This window comes from Peromyscus maniculatus, chromosome 21 (assembly GCF_049852395.1).
Source record: "Peromyscus maniculatus bairdii isolate BWxNUB_F1_BW_parent chromosome 21, HU_Pman_BW_mat_3.1, whole genome shotgun sequence".
Classification (NCBI taxonomy): domain Eukaryota; kingdom Metazoa; phylum Chordata; class Mammalia; order Rodentia; family Cricetidae; genus Peromyscus; species Peromyscus maniculatus.
In genome coordinates, this window is record NC_134872.1 from 53,151,189 (window position 1) to 53,176,851 (window position 25,663).

Sequence of the window (25,663 nt, forward strand, 5' to 3'; positions counted from 1 at the left end):
AATTATCAATGATGTTATTTGTAAATATTTTGTTGAATTAAAAATACCTATCTGGCAATGGCTCCCTGTGTAGCCTAAGCTCCTATTATCTTGACAACCTAAGGGTGCAGAAGAGCTAAGATGTGGTCAATACATTAGCCACATACTCTGCAATACTGGTTCCATATAGTCTTTCTTTGAATTGTTTGCCATTTCACAAGAAAAGCAAATGACTTCTTTATCAACAATATAGAAGAGGCCTTCATTAAATACATAAAAATGGCCAAAATCACTATATGTATTACAGCATCTGGAAAATGAATACTTTCCTGGGTGTTAAATTTGAAGTCTCTCTCCAGAGTCCTTCAGCTTTGCTCTCATTCACAAAAGGGTCTACATACCTGGTCATGCTTAGAAATCTAGAATCAGGCTCAGTGTCTGAATCCTCCAGACAAGAGCACGATCTTCAAGTGGGAAGTAGTTGCACATAGCTAGGTTTGCTAGCAGTTAAGAAGCTCTAGTTTTGAGGCACCATCTGATCCTCTGTGCTTTTTTCTAACCTATAAAGTCTAGTATGTAAGGACTTCAGTGATGTCACGCTTCCTACTGCACCCCCACCCTCTCTCGATTTCTTAGAGGTAGCCTTGTCTGTCTTTCAGTACCTTCCAATTTCATCCAAATGTCATCGACCTGAATTCCAAAACATTTGGAACACAGAGCACTACCTCTTGCTCTCCTGTCTACAACACGACACAGATGAACATTGGTCATTGGATACAGAAATGGAAGTATGACTACGTTCACATGCAGCACCTGTGTGCTGAATGTCATGAAAATGCCTTTAATTTTTGTCACCGTCACTGAAGTCATTTCTAAAGAAAAGCTACAAAAGAAAATGTAATTATTTCATGTGCAGTGTATCTGCAGATCATTGCGGAATAAGGCTGGCATAAGTGCCTGCTACAGAGATGATGCAGAGTTCTGTTTACATTTGAGATGAGGAGATTTCAAGGGCATACTAACTGAGCTGTAGATGTTTTGATTTGATGCCGTAAAAGTTTGTCATAACTGTTTGTTACTGTTTTTGTTTGTTTGTTTGTTTTTGTTTTGTAACAGGAAGAGCAAGAATTTTGTCTTTTTTTTTTTTTTAAGAGAATGAAAGTGATCTTGAAATTCCCTTGAAATAAGTGAAAACTTTCAGGGCCACCTTTGAAAGAATTATCAGAACACTGTGCAAAACAGCAACAAAACTGGTTGAACATAGACTTCCCTCTGGGAAGAGTAACTCACAGAATTCTCCAGTCCCAGGAGACAACATCACAAGTCCATTCTTAAGGTGTGATAGCTTCTGGTTGACTCTGACCTTAGCAAACCCAGAGCATGTAAGTATGTTTAATTACTAGCTAATGCAGACTCTGCCTGATCCTTTACCCAAGAGACCAGAACCAGTGGCCATCTTACTGTATACAGCCGCTGTTGACACTAAGAGAAGGCAATTTTCTGATTGCTTCCCTTAGTATGAAGTTTTCTGTGGACTTTAGGCCTTTGTGACCAAAACCCTATGAGACATTTACAATAGGGGATATGAAAATTTTAATAAAATGTGTAATAATCTTAAAAATAGTATCTTTAATAATCTACATACTATTAGTAATCATGCATGCATTGTGCCATGCATTTATAACTATTTGGTTATAAAAATATCTGACTGTAACGACAATATTTACAGTCAATGTATAAAAATACACACACATTCTGAATAGCGATAGTTAATCCCCAGCTCTAGTCTAGAAGGATTGGCTTGTTATGGTAAAGTGCAATGAATAATTACAGAATGGACGTAGCTCTTACACTCAAGTTCAACGTACAAGAATGGCTATTATAGCATCATAGGAGCTTTGTGTGTCACAATTTTTCCTTTCACAACATAAGATAAAACGTGAATTTATTTCTGTGGAAATTAAATGGAAGTCAATTGGGAGAAAGACAAGCTCTATCATAGACTATCCATGCACGGCCTTCAAAGAGGTTTGTGATCACCGCAAGAACGCACGGGGCAATGCATAAGTACACATTCTTTCAACAGACTTACACATGATATAAGTTAACCCATGGAACATTTACATAAATCTTGTCTGATAATTTAGGTGAGTTCCTCTTTGAGGAGAGTAGAACATAAACTATATTCTAATGGGGACACAGTCCAGTTTAAACAAGAAAAGCTGTGGGGTTCACAAGTTTTTAAAATCTCTCATTTTAAGGAAAAATTGCACTGCAGTAAAGTAAAATATTCCACAAATCTAAAAGATTTTTCACTGATTACTTCTAGTGTTTGAATGGTCTACTGTTTGATAGTAGTTAAATTCCTAACTTGAATGCCATCAATATTTCACAAATGGACAAAATGAGCATAAACTTTAAAAACTAGAGAGGGGAGTATACAAGCTACCAGAAATGGTTGAGAATGGAGGGTTACCTCCAAATCATAATCTCATATTTTAGGGTGCATCTTGATATACAGTAAAGGAATTTTTGGAAATATCTGCTTCACAGTGAGATTGGAAGGTTTGGATGATGCTTGGTGAGATTTTTCTGGGCTCAAATTACTTCCTAAGACCAAGTCAAGGCATTTTGGGTATTCTATTACTCTTCCAGAACATGGAGTTTCATTTCAGTTAATTATTGCTACAGTTCCTTAGAGAAAATCACGGTGTTCTGGAGAAGATAACATTTCTTCTAAAATGCTACCTCTCTAGCCAGTTGGACAATGAGAAATTCCTGTTTATATTACACATTTGATCCTTAAAGACATTATCTAACACATGAACAAGTCTTTTTCCATTCAAGTGCATTGGGAGAGATTAAAATTATTGGTTTGGCAGAATATGTGTCTGTACTCCCATAAATCTGGCAATTGGCAAGATTGCCAATTAGCTTGGCAATCATTTTGTTTGTTTGTCTTTGCTTCTAAAATGATTTATCATAATTATAAAACTCAAATAAGTTAACATTAAATACAAAATAGGTGGGAGAATGGAGTATCATTGAATACAGCCAGAAATGGAGTGACATGGAATCCTCAGTGTCTCAGTGGCCGTCTTTACAAACAGATGCAAATGATAGCAATCTTCATAAATGTTGAGGAACTGCAAAAGAGGAATTCTGTTCTTCAACTCCAAAGACTGCTCAGAAAATTCAACTTCAAATATAAGATCATGGCCTGGAGGTCAACTGTTTGAAATCCAGTTTTCCTTTGTGCAGAAGTTCATGAGATGAAAGGCTGGCCTTAACTGTGACATGACTTTACAGATACAGAGAAAACATCAAATGTGGCTATAGGCAGTTATGTTCCCTACTTAATTCTAGTTATTGCACTCACAGTCAGGGAGACATTGAAACACAGTGGTCTTAAGGTAGAATAGAACAAATGCCATTCCATAAACTGAAATTTTATTTAACAAATGTCTATTTTAAAATCTGCATGGTTTACCAAAGCAGGGCTCTTGCTTCACGAATCTATCAATATCATTTCCAAACACCGTAAAAAGAATGGGATTTTCTAAGAGTTCTAGTAATAGTTTGCCTTTTAAGGGTATTATTATTAATGCAGTTAAATTATACAACCCACGTGGGTGGAAAAATATCAGCTTTCTTTGGGAGGAAGAGTTGTTAGCAGACTGCATCATCGTTGAGCTTTTGTTTTATTCTACCTGGAAATAAATTGTTCTTTAGGTCCCTACACGGCAGGGAAAAGGAATTTTCTAGTAACTTTCTCCAACATGAATAACAACAGCCTTAGTCCATGTAAGTACCCAGCAGGCTGAGTACCTGCTTAGGGTACAGATTTAAACACTAACTCAATGGAAACATTACTTCAGTACATTTTTTTAAATATAAAGAATCCAGCAGCAATTACACATGGTTAGTATGGCCCCTGCAGAGAGCTATGCTTGCTGTAGGAGCTTACTTTCTAGTTAACAAGACAATGATAACTGCAAGAAACTACAAAATGATGCTGCAGCCATAGTGATCATGGCCTGGGTTAATGCTCCAAATTTATTCCAAGGAACATACTAGAGTCTATAGAGTTGACAAGTTTTTCTTAGACTAAGGACTGTTTGATGCTGGGATGATGAATAGCATTGGCCCATTTCACTCTCTGAGTTTCCCGTGCACTTTCTTTCTCCTCTGTTAATTGCTATCTGCCATAGCCGTGTACTTTCATCATCTAAAATAAGAACGTGTAACTGTGGAATGTCATCTCATTCTTCCTTTCTCTCTCACACATATACTGTGTACCCTTACATATGTATACAAGGACAATATGCTTAAAGTGCTCATTTGCAGGTGGGTGAGATATCCAAGAGCAGCCATGCTGGCCTTCCAAATACACAGAAATGTTAAAGGCTAATGATAAGCCATCTCAACTATTTTAAGTCTTAAACGTTTGTCCACATGCTGACTGATTCAAATACCTTTTAATGTTTTTGTAAAGTCGTCCCAAAGTTAGAATCTCAATGACCAACAACATGACATGTAGAATTCAATGGATTCAAATTTCTGTTTATTTTTTTTAATCACACAGTTGAAAACACTCTTGCTGTCTAGACAGTTGAGTTGATTTTAAGTGGCCATTTATATATTTTGCATCTCCCCCTAGTGAGCTTATATATTTGGCTAAAGCTGATTTGACTTTCTAGAGAAAGGCCAGCCTTAGCTGCAAATGGACACCTTCCTTCACCCAAACACCAATGTACACTAGAGACAAGTGTAAGTGTCTATATACTTATATGTACACACAAAATGGATTGGGTGGTCCTTTGGTTTAGACAGGATTAAATATGTACTTCCCATGTGCATAGGTTTCCTTTGACTGTTCTAAAAACAAGCATGAAAAGTGACATGGAAATTTAGACATTTCCTATGTCTTCCCCCCTATCTGGAGACCACCACCTCTCTTCTCCATTTCTTCTAAGCATTTCTTTTGAATCCTTAGCTCTTTCAGCCTTCTGTCTTAACATATGATCCATCCATTCCTTGGAAAAGCTCTAAGATTCAGTGTCTGGAAATTCGTCTCGCATGGAGAATAAGGTTGCAAAGAACTTTCCCTCCTTTCAGTCCCTCGCCCCCCTCCCCCACAGGAAGCAGACCCTTGGACATGTCATGAATAATATACACTCTTGATCTGACTTGCCTTGTTACCCCTGGCCAGCCCAAGCAGCTGAGGTCTGAGCTTGACTTGCCCTGTATCGTTGTGCAACACTGGAAAAGGAAAAGTCTCCACCCTCAAACTGTGGTGACGTGATCAGGGTTCTCTTGGATTTCTATGCATTCGATTTCCTCTCTCTCCTTTCGTTTGGCACGTTTCTTTTTCTTGTGGTGCTTTTTGGAAGGAGGAAAAAAGGTTAGAAACACAGGTAAGATAACAAAACAGTGCAGAAGCGTGCAACCCCCGGTCAGCAGCAAGCATTTGAACAGTGTGAAGGTCAGGTTTGAAGGCACAAATAGGAGGGGGACCAACCCAATAAGAAAAGAAGTAATGTTTTGCAAAATGGCTGTCCCATGCTCTTGCAGGGAGCGTTTTATACATTGTGTTCTGGTGTGCTCGGTTGCTAATACAAACGTGTAAAGCAGTGGTGCACAGTGGTCAATGGCAAAATTTAAAGTGTAGATAAGGCACAAGATAGAAATGCAATCCATGTCGACATTCCACAAGGTCATCAAGCCCAGAACGCCCAGCTCAATTGAGGTGACACTAAGAATGAGCCAGAAGTTTCCCAGAGGATGGATCACTAGGATGAAAGTCAAGATTAACACCAGGAGAACCCCAAAGCCTGCGATCAGAACAGGCACAGTGACTGACAAACTGTAATGGTCTGTGAAAACAAAGGAAGGGTTAAACACAATGAACCGGATGCTCTTTGAGAGAGACAGGGGCCTCAACTTGTCCAGAACTTCTATGACTTCTTTCTGCTTGTCCCTGCTAGTCCTGGCCACCAGATACAAGCGAGAAGCAATGATGTTGTTTTCATCCCCCGCCTTAGAGAAAATGATATCATTCCGAAAATGTTGGAATTCTGGCTTTTTTAAAAACGAGCTTTGTAGGACACTGATGAAGTCAGTCTTGTTATTGGCACTGATGTTGCTGACTTTCAGAAACTGATAGTACTGCTCCACCCAGGACACTGCAGTGAACCCACTACAGAGCCTCTGCAGATCCTCCTGGACACTGCTGTTCCAGTACTCAAGGGGTTCATAGACATAGAATCCTATTACGGGGCTATAGTTGCTGAAATATTTTTGCTGAACCATGGCATAGGAAACACTTGGGGAGTTGCTGGCTAGTAGGTTGATGATGCTAGCTCCGTCACTGATCTGCAAGCACCCCATGAAGGAGAAGGAGGCATAAATGAGATATAGGATGACCACAAATGGCTTCACATAGATATTGGTAATCCATTCATTGTAATGTTCTCGGAGGAAGTGCTGAATGAAATGGTGCTGGTAAGGGTTTGTCTCATGATGGGATGTCTGTTGGTGCCCGTCACTCATTACTGTCTGAAACCACACAGGTTTGCGGTCCAAGTATTCTGCAGAAGGGATCTTACAGCAAAAGATGCTGTGGTATCGATTTTGCTCTAGTTGTCCAGCAAAGACCAAGCAAGAGCCAAAGAAAGAGAAAATGTAGAAGTAGTTCAACAGAATAGAGACACACATATTCTGACAGAAGATCTTCACTGCCTCTATGTTTGTGAAGGGGCTGGCCCCCATACCAAAAGTGATGAAGTACAGGGAGCTGGTCATGGTGTAGGTGACCATCACATCCGAATAGGCGTCTGCTACCCTGTCTTTGAAGGGTAAATTCTCTTTGGTTCTCCGCCATCCAGACAGAAGCTCAAATACTCCTTTAGTTCCATGACCTAATGTTAAAAGAAAGAAAAAGAATAGTTGTTTTTATTTCCACCTATGGTTCAAGTAGATTTCATATAGATTATTGATACTAAATGAACGTACTCTATTCTTCGAAGTAGTGTTTTTTTGTTTTTTTTTCTTATTAGCAACTCCAAGGAAATATTTGGTCGATGTTTACACTTGAGCAAAGACTGAATTTATTGCTATTCTGGGCAAAATAAAACATTCACTATCTATTCTATTTCCCTGTAAGTTGTAGACACACTGCTGTATCCACACGGTATTTTCTCCCTGAATGCTCAGTTGTCTTAAGTTGTCAAGAGCAGAGGCTGTCACCTGAATCTTTAATATCAATGCACATGCTTGGATAACTCATCCACAGTCCCTTCAAATGGATTTATGTGCTGATTTATAGAATTACAAGATGATATTAAACATTTGAATGAATACTTTTTAAAAATAGTGGTGATAATATGCTCATCATCCATTCATATAGGCTTTTTTTGTCATTTTTTCTCTTATGAGTGCATGTGTGTTTACAGGTGCATGCTCATATATGTGCTGGTGTATGTTCAGTCTTACAGATGATGTCAAGATTTCTCTTTGATAGTTCTCCAACCTCATTTTTTTGAGGTAGAATCTCTTAATGAAGCCGAGAGCTCATCAATGAGGCATGTCATCCTAGGGAGCCAGTCTCCACCTTCCAATGCCAGATCATAGATGAGTTGCCATGACCACCTAACATTTAAATAGGTTCTGAGGACCTGATCAGAACTCTGGTTCTCTTGCTTGAGCATCAGGCACTTCAACCACTGAACCTTCTTGCCAGACTCCTTCTATGAATTTAAATGTAAATTAAATAAAAAAAAATTTATGTGTGTGTATGTGTGTTTGTGGTGAACAGAGGCACAATATGCCCTGGAACTAGAGTTACAGGTTGTTGTGAGCCATATCATGTGGGTCTTCTGCAAATCCAGGTCTTCTTTTGAGAGTATTATGTGCTCTTAATCACATAGTCATCTTTCCAGTCCTAGAATTTTTATTAATTAACACTAGATGCAACTGAAAAACAGTTCCCTAGGTCACATAAAAGACTCCCAGGCCTAGAGATCACCACAAATGTTTCTTTTGAGCCCCTTAGAAGCTTTTATTTACATGGTGACTGAACAAGCACCTTTGTTTCCTCTCTGTGGATGAAGAATACTTCTTTCTAACCAATTTCTGGGCACCCTCATATATATTGTATATAAGAATGAACAGGCAAAGGATTTAGTTAACAAATATTACTTGTAAATCTGGTATCTGCTCTGGGCTCTGTCCAGTTACTTTTAAGAAACTGAGAGGTTTTAAGAATGAATTACTTTTTTACTAGCAAAAGAAGAAAGCAGCTGTGAAAGAAAAGGTATTAGACTATAATTGTAATTTCCCCTTTTCCTCCACTTCCTTGAATCTATCAATCATCACCCAGAATATATGCATTGGTTACTTTCTGCATGGGTGGAAATCTTCATAGATTATTCTTCCCATTGTAGGCATAGCAATCCCAAACATGAACCATTCCTGGGAGCTGACACAAGCTGTGCTTGGGTTGTTCTCCAGGAAATGCCTTAGACAATGATGACCTTGAAGAACACAGAATGACCCAGTTCACAAAAACCTGCATGATGAACCTTGCATGTTAGGTAGATGTCGGAGTTAATTAAGAGCTCCAAACATGATTCAGTGAGCAGTGCTTTAGCTAAGACATTGCGATTGCTACAGTCTCAGCACAAGTCCTCTGGGTTTGTCTTGGTGGTAGACTTTGTGACTTGATTCCCCCCACATTCATTTCCTTCCTTTTATTTCAGACTTATTATCCAGAGTGTTTTTCAGCTGTGGTATTCATATGACACTGACACTGTGCTCTACAATTCAGTGTAACTGGAAATCACCCAAGAAGCCAATTGTAAAACCAAAAGGTGTCTTACCCTGTCCAGCACTGTGGAGTCACCTAGGAGAACCATGAGCTACCTCTCGAGACCAGTTGTGAGTTTGTTAGATATGACTGAATCTCTTCCAAGAACAGTGATGCTTTGCGGGAGAGTGAACATTTATAGTCTTTTTTAATGGATAACTAATGAGTCATGTTTCATAAATTTATTTAATGATAGTATGTATAAATTTAAGTATATATGATGTTATTCTTTGACTTTTAAAGCATATCAGCTCTTTGGGGAGCTGTTATTAATAATTGGTAACCACTAAAGGGAATTAAGCAGTAGAGTTCTTACCTCAAATATAAAACCTCTGGTGTCTTTTCTGAGTCTCCTGTCAGGAAAGACGTTATCCTAACAAGCAGAGAGGGTTATGAAACTGTAGATGGGTAAAAGGCAGGATTACAAATATTTGTGGAAGCAATTATTTATTACTTCCCATGTATAATTATAAGGTGAACACTGGTGTTGAAAAAAATATTGATGAAACAAGCAACAATGAGTGTTCATTTGTATCTTCCGTAAGACTCATTGACCAAGAGGAATTCTTTCTCTCTTACTCTTTTGACAGCAGAATCTATTATGATAGTGGTTAGGGTCATTGAAATAAGACTTTAATTATAGCAACTCTCTTTGGAAATGAGGGCATTAGTTTTCTTTGTAGTCACTGGGGATGGAAAAGCCACATGCTGCTTAAGACTAAATTTGGCTTGCCTTTGTTAATGGTCATTTTAATGGAGCATTAGCTGGCCTATGTAGGGCAGGTTTTTGCTTTATGTAGTACAAAAGTCTTTGTGCGTGGGACAAGGATGATGGGTCTGTTAGGTTTACATATTCATTGAGCGTAAAAATGTAATCTCTGGGCATGGCAGGTTTTATCTTATTCTTAGGGATAGTGTAGATATTTCATAGGGCTTTTCCATGATACTCACTCTTAGGATTATCACACAGTTTGGTGACTTCTTAGCAGCTCAAATTCATAGCCTGCCCCAGCCATGGCTGTTTGTTTATGACTTCATGAATATGGCTGTGACAAGCCTTACCTTCTCAGTTTTGTTCATCCTGTTTTCTGTGTCCCTCATTGCTTCTTGTGCTCATTTGTCTGTTCAAGGTCAGCTCAGTCCTCTTTGTCACAAAACCATATTGGATGATCCCAGCTATACTGACATTTTAATGCTTCCTAAAATTGTATCTAAATAATTATTCATTTATTTAAGTTCTCAACCTCAAGCCAATTAGCTATGGAACGAAAATTTCTCAGGATAAATTCTATTCTGGTTAGGGTGTGTAGTCTTCCAAGTTAGGAAATGAATTGCATACTTTGTTCTGGAAAATATTATTTTTATGCAGAATATATTAGACCACTAAAGACATCTAGAACATACCCACTAACATCTTCTGTTTTTGAGACAGGATCTCATGTAGCAAAGGCCTGACAGAATTTTCTGTATAGCCAGGATTACTGTGAACTCCAAGCCTCTTTTTTCCTACTTCTCTAGTGCTGTAACTCATCACATGAACCGCTAAGATCAAACTCAGGTCTTTGTGCATGTTAGGTAGGCATTCTACCCACTGAGTTACATCTCCAGCCCATTTACTTCTGAATTCTTGACTATAAATAAGCTCTCAAACATATTTTTTATAATAAACTAGTTATCATATTATAATAAATAATAAATAAATATCAGGTATATATAGTTGGAAGTTTTCCTGTGTCCTGGCTGGCTGGCAGTCAGGACAATATCTCTCACCATGTCCTCTAAGTAAACACAAAGAGGCTTATATTATTTATAACTGCTTGGCCATTAGCTTAGGCTTATTATTGACTAGCTCTTTTCCCCCTTTTTTTCATTTTTCTTTATTAAGAAATTTTCTACTCCCTCCACATACTATCCACAGATACCCCCTCCTCCCTCCTCCCACCCCCCAGCCCTCTTTCCCAAGCCACCCCACATCCCCACATGCCCCAAATGGAGGTCTCCCATGGGGAGTCAGCAGAGCCCAGCACACTGAGCCTCGGCAGGTCCAAGCCCCTTCCCACTGCACCAAGGCTGTGCAAGGTGTCACACCACAGGCCCTGGGTTCCAGAAGCCTGCCCATAGACCTGGAACAGATCCCGATCCCTCTGCCTGGGTGCCCCCAAAACAGTTTGAGCCAAACAACCATCTTCTGTATCCAGAGGGAATAGTCCAGTCCCATGGGGGCTCCACAGCCACCAGTCCACAGTTCATGGGCTTCCACTAGTGTGGCCGGTCATCTCTGCCCATCCTCCCATCATGACCTCCACGTCCCTCACCTCTCTCATCTCTCATCAATTGGATTCCCGGAGCTCAGCCTGGTACCTGCCCATGGATCTCTGCATCTGCCTCTATCAGTTACTGGACAAAATATCATCTTGAGTGAGGTAACCCAGACTCAGTAGGACAAACATAATATGTACTCACTCATAAGTGGATACTAAATGTGAGGGAAGGGATGGCCAGACTGCAACCCACAACTCCAGAGAGGCTAGCTAACAGGGAAAGACCCTAGGGGGGACACATGGATGACCCTGTGAAAGAGAAGTGGATGAGATCTACATGAGTGGACTGGGTGTGTGGGGGTGGCAGAGGGTGAGGAGTGGGGGATGAGAACACAGGGAAATGGGAGGGTCAAGCTGGAACATGGACAGAGTGGGAGGGCAGGGAGGAAGATACCATGATAGATGAAGACATCATGGGAATAGGAAGAGGCAGAGTACCTGGGGAGGCTCTCAGGAATCCACAAGTTTGACCCCACCTTGGAGTGCTGGCAGTGGTTCAGAGGGTGCCTGGACCAGTCTACTCTAGTGACCAGCCTAGCAAATAATCTAGCTGACATTATAGAGCCTTTGTCCAGTGACTGATGGAGGCTGACTAGCTCTTACACTTAAATTAACCCATCATTCTTATTTATATTTAGCCATGTGGCTTGGTACCTTTTCTCAGTTGTGCTTTGTCATCTTGCCTTCCTCTTCCCAGAATTCTCCTCATCTGCTTGCCCTGCCTATACTTCCTGCCTGGCTACTGGCCAATCACCCTTTTATTTATCAACCAATCAGAGCAACACACATTCACAGCATACAGAATGCTATCTCACAGCATATATATATATATATATATATATATATATATATATATATATATATATATATATCAGTATCAATTCTATCCAGAAGAGCTGCATAATGTTTAACACTATACAAACCAATATACATCTACCTAGGGCTTTTAAATAAGTCAACACACAAGATGTAAAGGCAAAGAAGAAAACTTTTCTCTACATGTCAGTCAGCTCAGGCCATTTTGACTTGCATGGTCCTGATAAGAGGAGATCACAGTTTCTAATACAACTGCTTTAAAAGTAGGAATATATACATGCAAAAAATAGTGTCACTATAATCAAACTGTTAATATTTCTGTAAAAAATAAAGATGCAGGAACATAATCAAGATGAGAATAGGTCAAAGTGATTTAAGGGTAGATACTATTCATACCATAAATCCTTGAGAAAATATAATAAGTAGAAACAGCCTGAATACACTAAGCCCTTGGATATATAACTTAAATGCATACAGTATATATTATCACAGAGGCATGTGTGTGTGTGTGTGTGTGTGTGTGTGTGTGTGTGTGTGTGTGAGTGTGTGTGCATTACTTTTATGACAATTCAAGAACTCATTCAATTTTTATGTTTAAAAATAAATTCTTTAAATCAACAGGCTGTGGTGATATTATGTTCCCCAAAATTGTGTACCCCAATAAACCTATCTGGGGTCAGAGAACAGAACAGCCACTAGATATAGAGGCCAGAAAATAGTGGCACACACACCTTTAATCCTAGCATTCCAGAGGCAGAGATCTGTCTGGATCTCTGTGAGTTCAGAGCCACACTGGAGACAGCTAGGCGTGGTAACAAGAACCTTTAATCCCAGGAAGTGATGGCAGAACGCAGAAAGGTATTTAAGGCTTGAGGATGAGGAACTAGAATTGGTTAAGCTTTCAGGCTTTTGAGAAGCAGTTAACCTGAGGTTCATTTGGATAAGAACACAGAGGCTTCCAGTCTGAGGAAACAGGATCAGCCGAGGAATTTCGAGGTGAGGAAGCTATGGCTTGTTCTAATTCTCTGATCTTCCAGCATTCACCCCAATACCTGACTCCAGGTTTGATTTTATTAATAAGATCTTTTAAGATTTGTGCTACAACAGGCAGATATGAACTGCACATATGAGCTCATAGCAGATGTAATAGCATGCACAAGACCTGTGCAAGCCCAAGCCACACCAAGTCCCAGAGCGGTGAGGCAAGCTGGGCATGCATTTCTGCCCCTACCTGAGGAGCTACTGCCAATTGCTGGGTGCTAGAAGAGGAGGATCAGTTTTCCCTAAGAGTATAGCCCTTGGTGAGTTGACTGTGCTCCAAAGGAGCACCATACAGTAGCACACATTGGCCATCATGAGAGAAAAAAAAGGACACAAAGTTGGGTGGTAAGGAAAGGGGGTGTGAATATGGGAAGATTTGAGGAAATGAGAATGAATATGATCAAAACACATTTTATTAAATTCCCAAAGGATTATTAAATAATATAAGTAGAACTCATTACATGGAGAAATGAGCATTTGGTAAATGTTTTGTTTGTTTAATGTCAGGATTTACCAATCTTGAAACAATTAGCATCTTTGTCTGCCTAATTCTTTACTGTGGGGAGTGTCAGGTACACTGTAGAAAGTCTAGTTTTATTCCTGTCCTCTATCTACTTGATCTCAATAGTATATCCACAGTCATACTAATAAAATATTTCTTCAGACATTGATATATACTCTCTAGGAACAAAACTGCCCTTAATTGAGAATTATTGGCTTAATTGAAAGAAAAGCAAATTACTTACACACATGCTTGCTTAATTAATCACCCTTTCCAGATCACAAAAGAGGATACATTTCCAGTGAAAAATTGTAAAAGATACAATAATTGTTTATAATGTATTTTATATCCTACAAAACAGAAAGCTTCTATTAACAATTTTAAGCATTTATTTCAGTCTCATAATTATTTATTCTATCTATTTTTTACATCAATATATCTGTAACCTATTCACCCATCCACATATTTATTCTCCTTGACGTGTTGCTCTGTCTAGCAAGTTTGATAACCATGGGCAGCCTATTCTCTTCTGTTTGTTTGTTTGCTTTATTTTCTTGTTTTTTTAAACCCTCGTGTGTTTGTTTGTTGGTTTTAATTAGTCCCTACTCTTGTGCTACATTTCTTTTCTTTTCTTTTTTAATTGCAAATTGCATGGCATATGACAGGCTTCTTGCTAGCTAACTCTTATAACTTAAATTAACCCATTTCTATTAATCTATATTTTGCTGCATGTTCCATGGCTTACTGGTCTGCTGGTATGTTGTTCCTTGGGTGGCAGACTGGGGTCTCCCTGCCTTTCCTTTCTTTTCCTCCTATCTCTCTCAGATTTTACCACCTGGCTCCATCCTGCCCTGCCATAGGCCAGTGCAGCTTTATTTATCAACCAATCAGACCAACACATATTCACAGCATACAGAAAGACATCCCACAGCAACTTCTCCCTTTATGTCTAATCAGAAAGGAAGGTTTTAACTTTAACCTAGTAAAATTACATATAACAAAACAGTTATCAAGCAAGAATTACAGTTATAATATCTTGTCTATTTATATTTGAAAAATTCAAAGAAAATATTCTATTTATCTTATATATGTGAGTCTAAAGTTTCATATCTAATTTATCTCTTATCATTACCAAGGAAAATTATAACTATGTAGTTTTCAACTACATCAAAGACCTCAGAAGGATATAATATTACCTAAGTGAACAGGAATGTATTGTGAGCAATTTCCAAAATTCTGGAAATGACAGAGACAGCTGCTTGCCTGGACAGTCATCCAAAGTTCTCTTGTAACATTGGGACATCCATCTTCAGCCAATAGGCCTAAAGTTTTTTAGTCACTTTTCCCTGTGTCCTGTAGAATATTTGGAAATCTCCTCTGCAAAGCAGGAACCTGAAGAACCATTTTGCCTTGCAAAGTTTAGTGATCACCTTCTTATGGGTCCTGCTTGTTCAGTTTATATAACATATTATCTGTGCTACATTTCTTAATCATCTGCATACTTAAAAGAAGTTGCAACCTCCTCTTCTGTTTATGTAATCATGTCTTATTTCTTAATGTTCTACCTGAAAGTCTTCAAACTTTGAACATTACCCAAGGCCAGGTCACTATAATCTCAGATGAAGATATATGAATAAAATGTATGACTTGCCTTATTACATGATGGTCTGAACTTGGACTATTTCTTTCTGCTACTCCAGTCCTGAGTAGTAGTAGGTCTGTCTTCCTGTCCTATTTAAAATTGTCATCTTTACCTAAGGCTATAGATAATTAGGAACAACTTCAATGTAGGTCCTGACTAATTAGAAAACACAAGTAGTGCAGTGTGTATGTGTGTGTGTGTGTGTGTGTGTGTGTGTGTGAGAGAGAGAGAGAGAGAGAGAGAGAGAGAGAGAGAGAGAGAGAGAGAGAGAGAGAGAGAGAGAGAGTGTCTCAAGCAGGAAATCTCTAGGCCAGACTGGCCTGTGAGGGATTGTCTTCATTATGCTAATTGAGGTAGGAGGACCTGCCTGCTGTGGGTGGTGGCATTCCTTGGGCTTGGGATCCTGTGCAGTATGAATGGAAAAAGCAAGGTAAGCACAAGCAAGCATGCACTCATTCTCTCTCCACTCTTGACTGTGGCTGTAACATAACTAACATCTTTCAGCTCCTGCCTTGACTTCCCCACAATGATGAACTGTGACTTGGAATGGTAGACCAATAACCTTCTTTGTTCTTAAAGTTGCTTTTGTCAGAGTGTTTATCACAGCAACGAGAAACAAAACTAAGACAATGTGTGTGTGTATATGTGTGCAGGAAATTGTGATTATTTTTCTTTCATCAGAGATCAGTTTGTTCATATAGCAAATTATTAATAAACCCAATGTCAAAAGTACATTTTGCTAATACTGGCAAACTTTGCCCATGATTTTCTTGAATTAGGCTAATACATCTTTGAAAAGCACATTGGGACAATGTAAGTGACACACTTGGGCCAACACTGAATGACTGACGTTTCCTTGGGCAATATTTTATGGAAGAAGAAACAGATGACTCTTAGAGCTGAGTAGAAGAGAACCTGGGAGAATAATTTGAGGAGAGAGATGAAAGGAAACAACAGACTTGTGTTTATATATGTATGTATTGGATGTCCTGAAAGTCCGAAAGGATATTGTTGTGGACACTTCTTTCTAAGTGAAAACAAATAGAAGCAGCAAACAGTAATAAAAACTTACGTGCCTGCTGGCATAGATGACTGGCAACGATTTAATAAGTTCCTCTATTTGCAATGGAACACATGAAAAGTTGATCATTTGGTTCCCATTTTTGGTCATATTAGTGGAAGAGTGCAAAGGCAAATATTCCAATATATTTTTTTAAATAGCTACTGTGTTGGTATGGATATGGAATTTTCTCAAGAGGCTCACATGTTTGAACATTTCACCCCTAGCTTGTGGCGGTGCTTTGGAAGGGCATAGAACCTTTAGAATACAGAGCCTTGCTGAGGAAATGAGTCACTGGAGATAGGTCTTTATGGTTGGTAGCCTGGCTCTACTTCCTGTCTGGTCTTTGCTTCCTGAGTGCAGATGTGACTGGATGTTTCATGGTCCTGTCACCATTCCTTCTTGGCCATGATGGGCTGCATCTCAGCTTAAACTGTAAGACTGGATGAATCTTCCCTTTGTTAAATTGCTTCTTGTTAGATATTTAGTAACAGCAATGAGAAAAGCAACAGACAGTTAGCAAACAAAGCTGATCTCAGTCTTCAAGGAGATCAGCATGAGAACAGAACTGTATGATCCCACCTGAGTCTTAAGTAAACACCCCCCAACAAGCTATGTTTGCCTATCGTATTGATGTGTTAAAACAGAAAGTTGCTTTTTCCCCCCCAGAACAGTATTATTTTGTAAATCTAAGATATCTTTTACAGACGCCACTTTTAAAAAGATTATTTTTATTTTATGTGTATGAGTGTTCTACCTGCATGTGCGCTGTGTGCCTGTTGTCCAATGAGGCAAAAAGAGGGTATCTGAACTCCTAGAACTGGAGCAACAGATGGTTGTGAGTTGTCATGTGGGTGCTGGGAACTGAACCTGGGTCTTCTCTGAGAGCAGTCAGTGTTTTTAAACACAGAGCAATATCTCCAGACCCAAGCAATCAAATGAAAATAATTTTAATAGAATCCACTTTGATTGAATCAACTATACTATTATTTTCTACTCTATATATTCTAGGATGCATCTTCTGTGTGTTTATAGTTATTTTAATCATCAGTGGACTTAGAATTCTCTACATTTGCCTTGGAAAGAGCCCTACATTGATCTCCCTTCTATCTTGAACATGTTTAACTGTCAGTGGTGTATGAAAACTTTACACTATACCAGAGACACAGACACAGAGGTTGAAAACAATACAACTTACTATGATATGCTCTAGGGAGACCTTAGCAGTTACTTTTGTGTTGGTTAGCTACTGTACTGGTTTTTCTTAACTTGACATAAATCTATACCTAACTGGGAAGAGGTACTCTTAACTGAGAAAATTCTTCCATAGGTAGGCCTGTGATCAAGTACTGTCTTGATGAATAATGCTTGCTGTAGGTGGGTCTAGTTCACAGGGGAGAGGTGTCATGCTTAGGCCCATGGTCCTGGATAACATAAAACAGTCAAAGCAAGTCATGGGGAGTTAGTCAGTGATCACATTTATGCTTTCTTTTCTTTAGTTGGTGATTCTATTTCTGTTTTGTTAGAGACGGGGTCTTGTGTGTAGCCTGACTGGCCTGGAACTAGCTATGTAGATCAGAATGGCCTCAAACTCACAGAGATCCCCCTGCCTTTGCCTCCCATGTACAATTCTTAATGTGGTCTTCAGCAGAATCTTGATATCTAAGCCTGGTCTAACTTCTAGCTCACTTTACCCCACTTGGCCAGCAACATGCCTATCCTCTGTTATAAAGTATCACAGCCTTTTCACTACATTCAACTGGAAGTGTTCATTGCTGATCATGTCTCATGATCTTGGGCAAGCACTTGTCCTTTTCATTTTTATACCAAACTATTTGGAATGGAGTAAGCATTACTAAATGTCTGTGAAACTGAACCGACAAGATTTAACATCTATTTTAACACATCCTCATTGAAAAAAATTACATTATTATAAATTAACATAAATTGAAACTTATTTTAGTTAATATAAAGCTTGTTTAGTTATGTTTTATTTACATAATTATTTATATACTTTATGAATTCATGAAATATGGATTTAATAATACTGTATATAGTTACTTTAATAATTAGTATTTATTATTGGTTCTTACAGTAATAGCCAACAGCCCGATGTTCAGTGCAAGATTTCATGGATAGATGTGAATTGCCTGAATTTACTAAGCAGGACACCTGCTGACTGTTGTCTAATAATTTGTGGTAGAGATGAAGATAGAGGCCAGTGAGGCCCAATTGGAAAACCAGCATGTAATTCATGAATCTGGCTGACTCGGTAGTATGACAGGAAATGGAATCTGAAATGAGGAAACTTCTATGTTGCTTTTTGTTTAATTATAAATACAATTAGAAAGACTCAGGCATTGTGTGTCATACTTTTATTCCCAACATTTAGGAGGCTGAGGCAGGAGGATCACTATGGGTTTGGCACCATCCTGGGCTTCATAGAGAGTTCTTGGGCTACAGAATGTGACCTCATTTCAAAAAACCAAACCACTGCAGACTAAATTAAACAAAAGGGAAATGGGACTATAATCCATGTCGATCTAAGTGGTGGTATTTTAGGTGTCTTGCCACCCCTGTGGTATCTGACCTCCCGATGCTGATCAATACATATTTATATTTTTCGCTAGCTGTCATCTAGAATAAATGTGATTATCAAGTCCCACAAAGGTCACTCAGCTCACCAATGATGTACAAGGCTTTTAAGCTCCTGGTGCTTATATAAACTCAGAAGACATAGGGTAGAGAGCAATTTGGCAGGCATTCTTCAAGCTGCTGTAGGCAGGGACACGTGCTGGTTTTGCCTGGAGACTTGATTGAAGATCTCTTTTGATATTGTCTTGAAGTAGTAGAAGTAGATTTCTCTTGAAATGCCCCTGTTCTAGTGTGAATGATACATGGTAAGATGGGCATGGCAGTACAAAGAACAGAGGAAGTCAGCATGAATCTGAACAATACTCATTCTATCCACGTAAGAGGAGGTTAATGGTTCTTATTAGGTCCTTAATAATAAAAAAGGAACTTAACAGTCTTGTGTGGTTTTCAGAACTGTTGTGTGATTTATGTGTGTATTAATAAGTAAGAGAAAAACAGTCTGATTCTACAGTTCACATTTAATCATTTTGAACTATTCATAGTTATATTTGTATAAACACTGCTTAAATCCAGTGTGTATATATGTGTTTTTCATATCTATACACTACATATATGTATGTATTATTAATAGCCAAAGGCACTTTCAAACTTAAATTGGTAAAATTATGTAAGTAATATTATACGATGTAGTGATTAGTTGCATAGTCTCCACAGCAGACTAATGAGTTTGTCCCAAACCGCCCACTTCCTAGCTTTATGACATGTTATTCTTTTTTTTCCCTCTCCTTATTTCAGTTCCCTCCTCTCTAAAATGGGGTAGCAATGAAGCTTTCCCTTTGAGGTAAAGCTTTCCCTCGGAGGGCCTTTGTGCACATGTCCTTGGATCCTATTAGACACATTGCTTAGAGGAAAACCATCATGCTGGTCCTGATGCTGGTTCTGATGCTTGCCATCAGGAATGTTCCAAATCTTTGGTGCTGGGATGCCATGTCTGTTTCTCTGTGTGTTGGTTATGGGTAGCTGTACTGCTACAGCTGAGCTGGCTGGGAACCCTGGAACTCTCCTTTAAGCTTTCCTCCCCTCAAGGCCTTGATGCTACCATGGACTGAAGTCCTCTGTAGAAACAGCATCCATGAAGACTCTGTTCTTCCTGCTAAGGAAGCATGTTGTAGAACTTTTCATTTCTTCTCAGTACCTCTATACCTTCCAAGTTGTACAAAATAAATATATATTGTTTTTTGAGTGCAAAATAGAAGGCCTGTCAGCTGGGTGCTGACAAGCAGGCCTTGGTCCTCCCATGAGCTGGCCTGGTGCTCATAGCAGGGCTTAGTGCTGTGCTGCTGACTATAATCTCACAAAACAGTACCAGGCATGGCCACTCTGTGGCTTGAGAGATTGAGACCAAATAAATCCCCTCTATGGTCACAGATGAATACAAACAAGACAGCATTTCCAAAGTACAAAATGGTCCAAATGCCTCCTAGGAAGGGGAGTGCGAGTGGTGGCTGATTCTTTTCTAACTGCAGTTTAGCTCTGCATTCCTGGGTATAAGATCTCTCAAGATAACTGAGCAGAGACTTCCCCTTCTTCTTGACAGTAACAAACTATAGTCCTTCGAGCACTCTTTCAAATCCTGTAACGCTTGCAAAAAAAAAAAAAAAAATGAAGTGAGTCCATTCAAATACCTTCTTTCTCCAATGCTCCTGCACCTCAGTGATGTAGATTTCCCTCACTGCTATCATTCAATGAATCTAAATTTGTAAAATTGTCCTGGTGTATTTGGTGGTCTTTGGCTTGAATGTATTGGTACTTTGTGATGAATCTTATTTTGAGGAAATGAAATATATTAAAGATTTCTTGTTGTTGTCTTACAAACTGATTTCTTTTAGTGTAGGAGTTATAACCGAGAACATCCATTGAGAGGCAAGCCCAGGATGATTGACATATCCAAATCATACCAAAAGGAAGTTGCAGGGCTTGCCCAGGGAAGTAATGTTTTAGTTTGTTCTCACTGAAAGGAGAATGTAAAATGGGCCTTTGAGAAGAGGGACGATCTGGATAGAGCATGAGAATCACTTGGATGTTATTATGGGAGGACACTAGGAATCAACTGGAATCAAAGACTTAATGCTTTAGGAAAAAAGTGGATGCAGGAATTTAAAGTAGGGCGGAAAACTCAAAAATCATACAATGGTTAAAAGGGACAGATTGATAGTTTGCAAGCTAAACACAGCATGCCTTTTAAAAAACCAAGACCCAGAGTAAAGGATCATTTTCTACAGGAAGTAAGAAAGAACGTAGAGGAATGAAAAATTAAAATAATGTTAGCATTTATTGAGCTAATGACATTTAAAGTACAGAAATTGATTAGAAATTTAAGTTATTCATTTGAAGGTTGTTTCCTGAGTCCCTCCCACTAAGAGGACATAGGAAAATGCCATCACTTTGAAGTTTAATAACTGCTATTTGTCCCACTTGAAAATCATATCACATCCATATGTCTGAATTTAACAGTTCATTAATTGCCAGCTTTGGGGATTTTTAATTCTATAAAGAGTAAAATGGATGATGACTTAGGATTCCTTGTATCACCAAAAGCTATAGAGTGCTTAAAAAATGTCTGATCTAATCATTAGAAAAATGTATTTGAAATGAAAGGACTCTTACGTGGCAAATTTAAATTAGGTACCATCTCAGTTTCTATTACATATTATTCAAGAGAGAAAATTTTCAGATTTGCCCACAGATGCTCAGTAAAAGCATGATGCTGCAGAGGACAAGTGTGTTGGGGGAATTCCAGAGTTCTCTCTCTCTCTCTCTCTCTCTCTCTCTCTCTCTCTCTCTCTCTCTCTCTCTCTCTCTCTCCTTTCTCAAACATTTCTCCCTTGTGAAGAAAGAATGCATGCTTGCAATCACCTCTGAATCGTATGGCCTGTTGCCCATGGAAACTCATTTAACCAGGTAGCTCATGCCTGACATGGCTCCAGTCCTTTGAGTAGTCATTAATTAGTGAACCAGAACTTCCTTTTTGGTTTTTCTTTTATGAATGAATTAACTTTATTGGAGAAAATCTTTCTAAAGTACATTGGATCTATATCTTCTCCTTTTGTATCCACCTCCAGAAAAAGAAAAAGAAAAGTAATCCACAGGGAGTTGCCACTTTTCCATGCACCAACTGTCAAGAGGTAATAGAACTTGGGGGTTTACCATAGGGCTTTGTCCATTTAAGTTCCCTCACTGTGATCTATCAGATGTGTGGCCTTGGGCAAAGAGGCTATTTTGTAGTTCTCTTTGCTAACCTACAGAGAAAGAAAAGAGTGGTAACCTTTGAAAGAAACCTTTGCTGTGTTAAGAGGAATATAACACAGGAGTCAACCAGTATAAATTTACCTGGCACATAGCTAGTGCTCATCACAACGTTAGCTGTTGCTGACAAGGGTGTGGTGCTGTGCCAGCCGCTGGGTGCCTCTCGGCCAATGGCAGGCTTCCCTTTCACTGGAAAGGCTCTCATTCCTCCAGCTTCTTGGGGTCTGTCCTCAAGTCTGCTTCTAAGCTATGCTTTACCGCAAAGTCAGTTTATCAACAGATGGGTCAGAAAATGCTTGATGCTGGGGATGGGTGGAGGGGGTGAAGAGATGAAAGAGATGACTGGAAGGCGGCTGATTTTGGGGTCAGCTATAAACCTGATGCAAGGAAAACTCCCATGAATCTACAAGGATGACACCAGCAAATACTCCTAGCAATAGTGGACATATAGCCTGAAGCGGCCATCTCCTGTGTCCAGGTTGGTGACTACCCCAATTGTCATCAGAGAGGCTTCATCCAGCAACTGATGGAAACAGATGCAGAGACCCACAGCCAAACATTAGGCCAAGCTCGGAGAATTCCGCTGAAGAGACGGAGGAAGAATTGTAGGAACCAGAGGGATCAAGGACATCACAAAAACAAACAAACAAACAAAAACAACAACAACAACAAAACACAGAAACTAATCTAGGCTCACAGGAGCTCACAGAGACTGAACCAACAACCAGGGAGCCTGCATGGAACTCATCTAAGCCCTCTACATACATGTGACAGTTGTGTAACTTGGTCTATTTGTGGTACTTCTAATAATGGGAGCAGGGCCTGTCCCTAAAGTTTTTGCTGACACTTGAGAACCTATTTCACATACTGGATTGCCTTGCCCAGTCTAAATACAAGAGGATGTGCTTAGTCTTACTACAACTTGATATGCCATGTTTTGTTGATACCCATGGGAAGCCTGCCCCTTTCTGAACAGAAACAGAGGAGGAGTAGGTGGAAGGCAGGGATGGAGAGAAGGTGGGAAGAGGGAATGGGAGAAGGGGGGGGAATTGTGGTTGGGATACAAAATAAATAAATTAATTAAATACAAAAACAAAACAAAACAAAACAAAACAAAATACTTTGTGTTAATTTCCAAAGGCAGAGGTTGAATTTGAACCAGGTATATCTAAAGTAGGTTTAGATTTTTTTTCCTCTTTTTTGATTTTTTTTTTTTTGGTCTTAAGAAGTTAGGTGTGGGGAAAAATAATGATAAACAATGGGTTTGATTGGCTGCTTTCAACTATTGAGTTATTTTGATGTGTGCTGCTATTTAGAATAATCCCATAGAGCTGTTCTGTGGCAGGAGATAAGCCATAAGGGAACTTTCCAGACTTTGAGCTATTCTTTGGCTCACAGAGCAAACGGACATGACTCCTAGAATGCAGCCTGCGTTTTGGAAGGCCCTTTCAGAAATGGTGGAGAATTGGCATCTGGATGTGCACCTGCCAAGTATGGGTTTCCTTGTCAGTTGAAAAGGGCCCTTCTCAGCTTAGTTTTCAGATGTCTGCCACCACGGTCTGCAGCTAAGTCCACTGGTTGCCTTGGCCTTGTTGCCATGGGAGTTTATAGGCAGGAGGCATTCAAGAAAGTATTTGATGTCAATTCCTAAAGGTGGAGATGGAGATGAGGAGTGGAAGCAGCATGGAAAGGGATATCAAGTTCAAATTAGAGTGTTTAAACGTAGATTCAGATCCCAGCTGTATTTATGTCTCACTCGATAGCCTTCCACAAGAAGCTACTGTGTGTTTAGTTTCCTCATGTGGAGAAACAGATTCCAACATCTATCTTGTGGTACTGCTAGCAGTCAAACTCGGCTCCATTGGAAGAGCATCAAAGACTCGACTGAGCCATTTCTCTAGCTCCTATTACTTTCATTTTACAGTAAATTTTGAAATCTGAAAGCCTAATTTCTCTAACTTTCTTTTATTCAGCACTGTTTGGGCTAGCCTGAGACTCTTCCTTTTTTATATGGAATTGAAGTTAACTTGGTCAGTTCCTCATCAAGGCCACTGCAGATTCTGGTGAGGACTAAGTTGAGTACTGTCTTCTGGTTTAAGGACATGAAGCATCCTTTCTACTTATTTATATTTTAATTTCATTTAGCAGGGTTTTTGTTTATTTCCTTCGGTTTTGGGTTAGTTTTTAGTAGGAAATGGCACACTTTTTTATTTTTTATTTTTGTGAATTTATCCTGGCAGATTTTATTCTCTTTAATGTCACAATATGTGCAATTATTTTCTTCATCTCATTTTAGCGTTATTTGTTGTTGTCATATAAAACACATTCCAGTGTACTGATATTGTATCCTGAAAACAATGCACCTTTCTATAAATTCTAATGTTTTTTCAGAGTATTCTTTAAAATTTTCTGAAAAAAAATCATGTTACAGTTACATAAAAATAGTTTAAATTCACCCTTTTTATTTGAATATCCTTTAGTTTATTTTCTTGCCTAATGGCCCCAGCTAGACCCTGAAGGAACTCCCATAAGGTCAACTGAATATGGGTTTCTGTAAAATTTGGTAAAAGTAGTGCTGTGGAATGGTCTGTATGTCAAATGTTTTGCTCTGATTGGTCAATAAATAAAACACTGATTGGCCAGTGGCCAGGCAGGAAGTATAGGTGGGACTAATAGAGAGGAGAAAAGAAAGAACAGGAAGGTGGAGGGAGACACTGCCAGCCGCTGCCATGACAAGCAGCATGTGAAGATGCCCGTAAACTACGAGCCATGTGGCAAGGTATAGATTTATAGAAATGGATTAATTTAAGATGTAAGAACTAGATAGCTAGAAGCCTGAGCCATTAGGCCAAACAGTTTAAATAATATAAGCATCTGTGTGTTTATTTTATAAGTGGGCTGTCGGACTGCCGGGACTTGGCAGGACCCAGAGAGAAAACTCTCCAGCTACAAAGTAGAATGTTTCTGAAGGATAAAAAAGTAATGAAACATTAAGGACAATAAAATCTGCAGGAATAAACTTACTAACCGAGTGTGCAAGAGATTGAGGTAACCATAGTATAGTTTCCCCAGATCTCCTCACAGGACTTCACACAGCCTCAGGTCTGAATACAGCACTTGAAACACGTTTGTGTTCATGGTGCACACACCTGTAGGAAGTGCTAATAAATTCTGCCTAAAACAAGTCAAGTCTGGATGTCAGCAGTGTGAGTGCTTGTACTCATGTTCTTATAGAAAAAGACAACTAACCAAGAAAGAAAAAATTTAAGCTGGGCGGTGGTGGCGCACGCCTTTAATCCCAGAACTCGAGAGGCAGAGCCAGGGTGATCTCTGTGAGTTCAACGCCAGCCTGGGCTGCCAAGTGAGCTCCAGGAAAGGCGCAAAGCTACACAGAGAAACCCTGTCTCAAAAAAACAAAAAAAAAAAAAAAAAAAAAAGACAACTTAACTATAGAAAGCCAAGACTTTGAGCATCGTCTTACCATTATTCCTCAGTATTTAAATATCAAAGGAGTATCCTTTGTGCATTTTATTGT

The 25,663-nt window shown here is 39.2% G+C and overlaps 1 protein-coding gene across 1 annotated transcript in view; it reads right to left on the minus strand.

Annotated features, from left to right (window-relative positions):
- Nucleotides 1–1,088: 1,088 nt before the first annotated feature.
- Nucleotides 1,089–25,663, minus strand: part of Ptchd4 (patched domain containing 4) — a 177,980-nt gene continuing 153,405 nt past the window's right edge. The window contains exon 3 of the mRNA XM_006994449.4: nt 1,089–6,899. Within this exon, the coding sequence (XP_006994511.1) occupies nt 5,266–6,899 (1,634 nt within the window). The 3' untranslated portion in view covers nt 1,089–5,265. The remainder of the gene's footprint in view (nt 6,900–25,663) is intronic.